The sequence below is a fragment of the Desmodus rotundus genome, chromosome 6 (assembly GCF_022682495.2).
Source record: "Desmodus rotundus isolate HL8 chromosome 6, HLdesRot8A.1, whole genome shotgun sequence".
NCBI classification, from domain to species: Eukaryota; Metazoa; Chordata; class Mammalia; order Chiroptera; family Phyllostomidae; genus Desmodus; species Desmodus rotundus.
In genome coordinates this window covers 154,651,925-154,661,351 of record NC_071392.1, presented here as the reverse complement: position 1 = coordinate 154,661,351, position 9,427 = coordinate 154,651,925, and the positions used below count along the sequence as shown (strand labels likewise).

The 9,427-nt window shown below is 57.8% G+C and overlaps 1 protein-coding gene across 1 annotated transcript in view; it reads left to right on the top strand.

The window, feature by feature from the left end:
- The first annotated feature begins 285 nt into the window (after positions 1 to 285).
- The window catches only part of STK10 (serine/threonine kinase 10), an 89,381-nt gene continuing 80,239 nt past the window's right edge, over positions 286 to 9,427 (top strand). Inside the window, exon 1 of the mRNA XM_024577085.4 lies at positions 286 to 701. Coding sequence (XP_024432853.2) covers positions 546 to 701 — 156 coding nt within the window. The 5' untranslated portion in view covers positions 286 to 545. The remainder of the gene's footprint in view (positions 702 to 9,427) is intronic.

Genomic DNA, 9,427 nt, shown 5'->3' with positions numbered 1-9,427 from the left:
TTGGGAGTCACAAGGCACAGCTGGCCTCCTCAGACCCAGGAGGGTCCCCCCGAGGGGTCCCCTGAATTGTCCAAAGCCCAGTCGTGAGCCCGCGGGCTCGCGGAGGACTACAGTTTCCAGAGTGCCCTGCGGCACCGGGCGGAGTCCGGGGAACGCCCGCAGCCAATTAGGGGGTCTGCGGGCGCTGCCGGGGCGCTGCAGGTGGAGCCGAGCGGGTGGGCGGGCGCGGGCTGTGTCCCAGACCGCGTCCCGGGGCTCCCGGGCAGGGTGAGGGGTTGGGCGCACTAGGGGCCGGCACGCGGGAGGAGTCCCCGGGGACGGAGCGAACGGGGGCGGGGTCCTCGCCTGCGCGAGCGGTTCCGGGTGCTCCGGCGGCGCTCAACCCGGGGCGCACTTGATCGTGTTCCAGCTGCGGGGAAGGGCGGGTCTGGTGAGAACCCCCAAGCGCGGCGGCGTCCCGCAGCCCCTCCTCCTCGCGGCCGCCCGAGCCACTGCCCGAGGCGCAGCCGGCGCCACCTCGCCCCCTGGCTCGCGCGCCCCCAGCCATGGCTTTCGCCAATTTCCGCCGCATCCTGCGACTGTCTACCTTCGAGAAGAGAAAGTCCCGCGAATATGAGCACGTCCGCCGGGACCTGGACCCCAACGAAGTGTGGGAGATCGTAGGCGAGCTGGGCGACGGCGCCTTCGGCAAGGTTTACAAGGTGAGGGGGCTGAGGGTGGATTGCTCGGGGCGCGGGCTTCGGTCAGCCCCGGCCGCGGCTCCGGAGGGCGCAGAGGAGCTGCCCAGCTCTACCGGGGTTCGGGGCGCCTGCCCTGGTGACCCTTGTTCTTAGGAGGGACCCTCACTCAGCCCCATTGAGTCTCTGCGCTCTTGGCGCCCCCTCTGGACACCGCTCAGTTGCTGAGCACTTCCTGTGTGTCTGGCACTGCGCTCGGCGCCGCAGGGGGAGACAAAGGGGCGCGTGTGGGACCTTAGCATCCGAGAGGGCCACCCGAGGCATCTTCCGTAAAACTGTGATACCAGGCAGACTTTTTAAAGAGTACGCACGCATATGCTGTGAGAATGCCGAGGCGATGGGCAGAGAGACTCGCCGCGTCTGGAAGGGTTAGGACCCGCGGAGTTGGGGACGCACTTGAAGAGGATCCTGAGACCGGAAAAGTCGGGGCGGGGGTGGGGGGAGCGGGTGCGGTCCACAGGGAGAGGTTAGGTTTGGAAAGGCGTGTTGGGCAGAGGAGGAGAGCTGCCCTGCGGGGGTCATATTTGACTCTGCAGATGATTCACAGCTGGGGAGTCTCCCAGCCTGCAGTCACCTTTCCCCAGGCGGAATGCGGGGTAGAGCTCTTGTGAAGGGGTGGTTGGGGCAGAGGTGATTGATCCTGGCCATGTTTGCAGCAGGACATTGTCTGGTTCCTGCTCCCGTGAACCAGTTCCGCGTGGCTGAGCTGTATTGAGGACCCAGACGCCTCGGGCTTGACTCCACCCTTTCCCTGGTCTCCGTTTCTCCAGGAAACCCTGGAGAGAATCCTCCAGGAGGGCGCCCCCTGCCTAAGCCCCCATCACCTTCCCTGGGGCTCCTGTAGCCTGTAGACCACTCTGACCCCATGGTTGCCCTTTTAGGAGCCTGGACCTCAGACAGGGCTTCTCTGCCCAGCTCCATGTTCCCTCCAGGACTTGCTCTGCTTGCCTTGGAAGTGGTTTAGAGCCTAGTTACCGCACGCGGTGCGCTGATGGGCAGTGTTAGCGTCACCTGGGAGTGTAAGAAAAGCAGATTTGCAAAGCCCACCTTTGCTAGATCTACTAAATTCGTCTTTTAACCGTGATCCCCAGGTGATAGCTAAGCACATCGAAGTTTGACAAGCACTGCTGTAGAGGCTATTTGGGGGCCAGCTAGGCCCATCTGGGTGCCTGTTTTGTCACCTTCCCACCTCCCCTGTGAGCTGGCACTTCCTGTTGCAGGGTGGAACCCCCATTGAAGCACAGGTTCTGTGGTTGGAGGCGGGCTTCTGTGCCGCCTCTCTCATCGGGGGCTCAGAGCTCTCAGCTGTCTTGCTCTGCTGCCTTTCTCTGGCTGAGGCTTCCGCACATCTTGGAGAGCCGTGGGCACCTTCTCTAGTAGGCGCGTCTTTCTTTACTCTTCTCAGAGCTGCATCGTCCGCCTAGTGGCACCAGGAAGCTGTCCTGAGCCTTGTGGCTCCCCTGGACAGCCTGCCATTGCCCTCCCCTTTCCCAGGATAGCAGCCTGTGCTTCAAATGTGCTGTGACCACCACGAGGGCAGCTGGACCCTTGGTCAGCTGACCACACCCTTCCCTCTCTCCAGAAGGCTCAATTGGTGTTTTTCGTGCATGCCATTGGCTGTCAAGGATGGTTTTTCCTCTTAGGGGCTGGCTTTCAGTTGCAGCCCTGTCCTCCCTCCCTGCGCCCTCCCTCCACCCCACCCCCCAGTGTGTCCTGGGTTCATAGACTCCTTCATTTCCTTTCAAACCTAAATGCAGAACTTTGCCTTTGTGCCCCTCAGATTTCCCCCTTGTCAGTTTCAGTTGTCATTTCCGGCTTCAGCTCTGTAAAGCACCCCCTTGCTACTCTGGAAATGTCAGACTGAGGAGCTCATCTGATTCTCAAGTTCTTCTGTCTCCTCTCGGCTGCTTCGTAAAGTGAGTGTAGTTCTTAAAGCTGCGACCTGGCTGCACCACAGCCCCCGCCCCTCCCCCTGCAAACCTGTCATTGGCTCACCATTGAGACTAGGGACAACTAGATTAAGAGCTGATACTCCTGGTGGAGAGTTGATTCCATTACCTGCCTGACCTTAGTGTGTGACCTTCCGATCTAACCCAACCTTGTGTTACGTGGGGTGATATTGGGTCCAGAGAGAGGATGGGACTGGAACCCAAGGCTCTGGGCTTCAGCTGAACACTTCCCTTAGTTGCCTGCTAAGGAAGTCCCATCCTGGACCTGAGGTCCCTGTCACTCAGGCCTCTGACCCGGAAAAGGGTGGCAGACTGAGGCCCTTGGAATTAAGTTGAAGCAGGTGGTGCTGTACTAAAGACTAATCAGGGGTGTAACTCATTCCCCCTTCACTGTTTCCTGGCATGGCCTCCAGGCTGCACAGGGCAGAGGGTAGCTGGTACAGCTGAGACCAGGACCTGCGTTCTGACATGGCGCCTGGGAACCAGTTGGCTGTGAGTGGGCTGAGTGTGGCCAGCACAGTTTCTCTCCCTGTTCTAGAATCAGTGGGTCTGGGTGGCCTAGGTGGTGAGAGCATCCCTGAGGACTTTCCCAATTCGTTGGATGCTGGTCAGGGGAGGGTTCAGACGACTGATGGGGTGAGAGTCTTGCCCAAGCTCAGTTTGAGGACCCGAAGGCTCGGGCTTCCTCTTTCCTGGAGGAGCCGGCAGTCGGCCTCAGGAGAAAAAAGAAGAGGGTAGGAGTGATTTTTGAGCAAAGTCAAGCTCATTCTTACGAAATCCTCATGTAATGGCAAATTAGTTTCAAAAGAAAGTCACAGTTAGATCTTTATGAGATACAAAGTAAGGGTCACAAGCTACTAGTTGTTTCACAATTCTTGCCCTTAAAAATCATCTGTACTCTGAAGACAAGGTAGAAAGGAGAGGAAGTGTTTGTTACTGTGTTGAGGGGAAAAAGCTGCCTTAAGCAGGGTGTACTTGCCTCCTGTCACAGCAGGGGGGGTTGGTGGGGGGGGGGGAGGTCCACACCCGTGGGTGCAACAGAGGGTGTGGGCCCACGTGAGGTTGGGTTAGCAAGACAGGTGAATTGTCTGCTTCATGAAAATTGCTTGGGTTTTGATCTTAGTTTGTCTTTATGCTTTTAAAAGGTTTACGACTTTGCAAAATTGGGAGTAGCGGAAACATGTTTTTAAATTAAAAAGTCAACAGTCTCTCTAAGTCCCTCCATTGCTGTTGACACGTTGATGTATTTCCTTCCAGACCATAGATTTTTATGGTGCAAAAAAATTTTAGGGCTGGGTTGTAATCACACACACCTACGGTGTTTTGTGCTATCTTTCATTCCTAAACCTCTTCCTGAATCATTCTAAAAGCTTCACACATACCGTCTGGAATGGCTCATCACTCCTTTATCTTAATCTTATTAGATGTTTGGTCCTCTCTGTCCCTTTCCCTCTCCCTCCTTTTTACTATCAACAAGTTAAAGTTGATTCGGTGCTTATCATTCGGGCGCTGTGCTTAGCACTTTACATAAGTCACTTCTGCTACAACATAAACCCGTCCCTGTTGATCCTGAGCTCCGCAGGGTCACGCAGTAAAAACCAGAGGCCTCGTTAGAAACAGGGCTAAGGGCACGACGCTCAGAAACTTCATCAGGAGCACGTTTTTTAAAAAAGATAACCTAAAAATCCAGTTGCACCGTTTTATACAAGTTTTGTGGATAAGAGATACAAAAAAAAAATTACAATAAACACCGCGCCCTACGGTGGAAAAGACCTGCGGGGTTCCTGTGGCCATGGGCAGGGTTGCGGGAGGAAGGAGGGAGGCTGGGCCACAAGTGGACGGGCGGGCCTCTGGGTCGGCGGTCAGATGTCCGCGGTGCACACCTGTGTGCTTTGGGCATCCTTCGCTGCTCGGTTCAGCCGGGTGCAGTTTTCCGTGTCCACCTTGTGTTTCCGGAAGACGAAACAGACCGTAAGCAAGTGCACGTTTAGCATTTTGATGAACTTGTTTCCTACCACACCATGGGTGTTGGACGGAGTTGCTGGTTCCAGACTGTTACAGCCAAGTTGTGGAGCGGGGCCCTCTCCCGCACAGAGGGCCATCGCTGATTAACCCACATCCTTCAAGGGCTGCGTCCTGCCCGACCAACAAAGCAGAAGTGCACTGCGGCTGCCGCCCTCCCCACTGGGTCCTTCTCCCTTCACCTCCTCTGCTGCTAATAGTTTGAAAGCCCGGTTTCCGTCCAGGGCGCCCCCTCCTCCCTCCGGAAAGAGATCCGGCCCCAGGCAGTAACCTTATTTCCGCTCAGCCAGTGTTTTTAAACAGAAGTCCTTGCTATTGTGAGTAGGTTCCTGGCTGGGTCCTAAAACCTAGGTGGCCTGAGCTTCCTGGGGATGTGGCCCGCCAGGGGGGTCAGCGTGGGTGCCAAGAGGCTGAGCTGAGAGGCTGATTTAGTACTTGCCACACGGAAGGAGCCTTTTTCTGGCTGGCTCCAGAGCGGGCCAAGGTGGAGTGAGTTTAGCAGCCATCTGGTTTCCCAACCTGCAGGCTCACCCAGTCCCCTGGCCTCCTGAGGTTCCCCTGGCTAGGGAGAGGTCCCCACGGGCAGGCGCCCAGAAAACAGTCCTGGAGGGGTCCTGAGAGCCTTGGAGCAGTGGGGGTTGGGGTTAAGAGAAAAAAATGGGGCCCGGTGAAATCTGGGTTTCTACCTCTGGCAAGGGGCCTCTTGGTCTGAGCCTCAGGCCCTTGACTCTCAGTGGAGGTGATGATTTGGAGGAGGGGAGGGCTGAGAGGAGCTAAAGGGGGGGTGGTGATAACATGGATCATGTGACCTGCCCCAGGAAGTGGTCAGGAAAGGAAGGTAGTTCAAGATTGTTGATGGGCTGTATGAAAGGGAGAAGGTCCTGGCCAGGTACTGCTGTGTGACTGGGGACAAGGCCAAGACTGATGTTTGTGGCTTGTTCCTCCCACTGACCTTCCCCGCCTTGGCACTGTTTGGGGTGGGCCGGTCTTTGCTGTGGGGGCCGTCCTGTGCAGAGTGGGATGTTAGCAGTGTCCCTGCCTCTGCCCATTGGAGGTAGCACCAGTCCTGGTCAGATGGCTAAGCTGCTTGGAGCGTCGATCCATACACCAAAAGGAAGTAGCACCAGTGTCACCAACCCCCTGCCCACCTGTGACAGCCAAAAACGTCTCCAGACACTGCCACGTGTCCCCTGGGGGGCAAAGTCGCACCAGTTGAGCGCCACTGCCCCATACAGATGGAGGTGCTCGATTCCGTTGGGCACACAGTGCTTGCTCATCGCTGTGTGTCCAGTCCCCGGGTGTTTGATCAAAGGCTCGGGCCTTCCAGCCAGACAGACCAGGGTTCGAATCCCGGCTGGCCCACTCCTCACCCACAGAGCTGCTGTGAGAAGTAAAGCAGCAGCTCCCACTGTGGGCTGGGCTTTGGCCTTAGCGGATACTTGGGATGGGCCAGTGGCCTCCCCCGCTGCTCTCCTTGCCACGTGGGGGAGGCCAGAGGAAGGTCAGGGTCGGCTGGGATGAGCGAATGTGAGCAGGAAGACTTCTTCCACTTGGCAGGGTGGGTGGGAGGGCGACAGAAAGCTGGAGAGAAGGAAACCTGGGATGAGAGAGATGTCTGACCAGGACGCCCCAGGTTGCCAGTGGGTGGCCCTTGAGCCTGGTGTGACCTGCCGATGGGTTTGTGTGGCTCCCATGTGGCCAAACCAAGTTTGAAGTGACTGCTAGCATTTTGACATCAGGGGCTTCCTCACAAAAGCCCAGATTCCTCTCTTCCCCAGAAAGATCAGAGGAGCTGGTACCCCTGGCCTGTAGGCCGCATCTGCTGGGACTGGGGAGCAGCCCTCTGGGCCAGTGCTGTCTCAAGGAGATGCCCCACGAGCCACGCACACAGCTGTCCGCTTCCTCGTGGCCTCATTCAAAGCAGAAAGAAACAGGAGCACAGAAAATAGTAGTATATTTTAGTTAACGCAGTATGTCTGCACTGTTATATTTTCGCACGTAATCAATAGAGAGTGAAAGAGATATTTAACGTCCTTATTTTGTAGTAAGTCTTTGACATCGGTGTGTGTTTCGCCTGCACAGCCCATCTCAGTCTGGACACGCCGCTTCACAGGGGCTCAGAAGTTGACATGTCGCTATTGCCCCGGGCAGTGCGGACCTGGCCTCTGCCAGTCACGGTCGCCTCCCCCACAGCCCACTCTGCATGTGTTCTTTGCCTCCTCAGACCCAGGGGTCAATGGTTTTGGAAGCTGGGCCTGGCCCGGGCGGGCTGGCCGGGTGGGGCCACATGTAGAATAGTATTTGAGGGCCAGGCCAGGAGAGCCTGGAATGCCAAGTCCAGGAATTTAGGTCTGACAGTTTGAGCTCAGCTAAAGGCCCATGTGTCCCAAGCCTGCAGGCCTGAGCAGGTGGCCTCCCTCAGAGGTAGAGAGGAACTCTGTGTGGTCACCAGAGGGAGGAGGGACTTGCCCAGAGAGCTGGGGGATGTCAGAGTCAGGTGTCCTGGTGGCCCGAGGCCGTTGATGAGTGAAGCCTGGCTTAGGGTGGCCTGGTCCTGGTGGCAGGTCCTGGTGGCTGGCGCAGGCAGGGGTGGGAGGAAAGACTGGTTGGGGCCCAAGTCAGAGCCCCAGGGGGCAAGTGACCGATGGAAGGCCATTGGCCTGAGAAGGAGACGTGGTAATGTGGGTGGGAGGCCTGCCAGGCTCTATGGAGCTGGGCATGGTACTCAGGAGGAGGAGGGGAAGCAGAGAAGGTGAGATGGGACGGAATGCTTTCGCCCCTCAGGGCCAGCGATGACCCAGAGTCAGAACCCGGCGCTACCTCCGGTGGGTCGTGGGGTCCTGAGACAGTGACTTCGCTGTGCCTCAGTTTCTCTAGCTGCCAAATGGCTCTAGGAATGGTCCCACCTCATTGGGTTGCTGGAGGGTGAAGAGACGCAGGCACACCACTGGGTCCAGGATGCTGGGGAAGCTCACCTGAGTGAGGGCATTAGAGTTGCTCATTGAGCACCTACTGTGTGCCCGGCACTGTGGGTCCCAAGGGGAGTGAGAGAAATAAAAAGGCAGTCGACCTCTGCTCCATTCTTACCTGTCCGTCATTTCACTTCTGCCAGCCCCGGGAGAGGTGGGGGCTAGTATCCTCCCTTCACACCCGAGGGGGCTGAGGCCCAGGGAGGTCAGTGACTTGCTAAGGGTCACACAGCTGTTCTGTGGTAGGGCTGGGACCAGAACCCAAGTCTCAGTAGCCAGGAGCCTGGGCCTTTTCTACTGGACAGAATGGAGGAGGAGATGAAGGGGCTTATTGCGAGGAGAGGGTCCAGGGTGACTTCAGCCTTGATGTCTCTGCCCAGACTGTGACCCTTCTCCCTGCCAGGCCTATGCCAGCCTCAGCTGGGGCCGAGCCCCTGAGGGTGATGGCAACCGCTCAGGCAGAGGAAGTGGTGAAGGCAGGGCCACCAGAGGAAGTGGCAGGGGAAGGGGGCGGGTGCCAGGGTGGGGAAGCAGGGTGCTCCTGGGGCCCTGGTGGGTGTGGGGCTGCTGGTGCGCATATCCAAGGTGCTGAGCGCTCCTGGGAGCCTCCGCCAGCGGGGCAGGGAGGGGCATCCCCAAAACAGCCTCCTCCCCTCCTCGCCCTTCCCACCCCTTCTCTGTTCCTCCACTGCCCTCACCTTCCCCTTCCTCCAGCCTTTCTTTCTCTTCTCTTTTCTCTCTGCTTTCCCCTTTGCTATGGTTCCCCTCCTTCCTCCCTAGCTAGCTTCTTTCTTTCCCATTCACAGGCTCTACCAGAGCCAGAATTCCGGCCCTGGGTCTTGACGGTTAACCACGATGCGGGTGACTAAAGAGTTAACTCTGACCAGCCTCTGTCTGGCGGGAAGGACAGACAGAGGGCGTCCCAGGGGGGCCCAAGGAAGCACAGCCCTTTCTGCCTGCCTCTCTCTTCCAACGACTGCACAGCTGGCTCCTCCTCACTTTCTGGGTCTCCTCACACGGCCCCCCTCAGAGAGGCCTGCCTGACCCCCCTCCCTGGCTGTAGTGACATCCGTCAGAGCTTGTCACAAACTGGGATTTTCTTGTGTGTTTCCTTGTTTATTTTCTTTCCTCCCTGGAAGAGGGAAGGTCCCTGCAGGCAGGGAGTTGTCCGTCTCCTGTGGGTAAGGGGCCTCCTCTGCTTGTGGTTGGTGCCCGGCTAGTCTCTGCAGAACAGGTGACCAGACCGAGGAAATGGCAGGCCCCGCTTCCCCCTCCCCGGCTGTGATTGTGACATGGGCCCTGGAGTCCCTTCTGCTCCTTGCTGTGTGGCCTTGGGAAAGTCACCTTACCTCTCTGAGCTGCAATATGTGTAGCTGTAAAAGGAAGATCAAACTAGTGTTCCCTTCAGAGACTTTGTAGCCACTGGGACATGTGGCCAGCCCTGGACTCGGGGCCCAGCTCAGAGCGGGGACAGTGCCTGTGACTATCGTTGTCATCCTCTGATGGTGGCTCTTCGGTGGGTGCCTGGCTGGCCCAGCTTCCTGAGGAGCGAGAAGCAGAGAGGCTGCTCCAGGACAGACGCTGGTGTGTCCAGTTCCTCTGGGCCAGCCGGGAGCTTGCTGCTCTCTTGCTGGCTTAGGATAACCGTGATTCTGTGGTGATGGAGCCTCCAGTCCAGCCCTTGAAGTTCATGCCAGGGCAGGGCAGCTTCAGCTCCCTGTCCACCCCGGGGATGGTCCCTCTGGGTGGA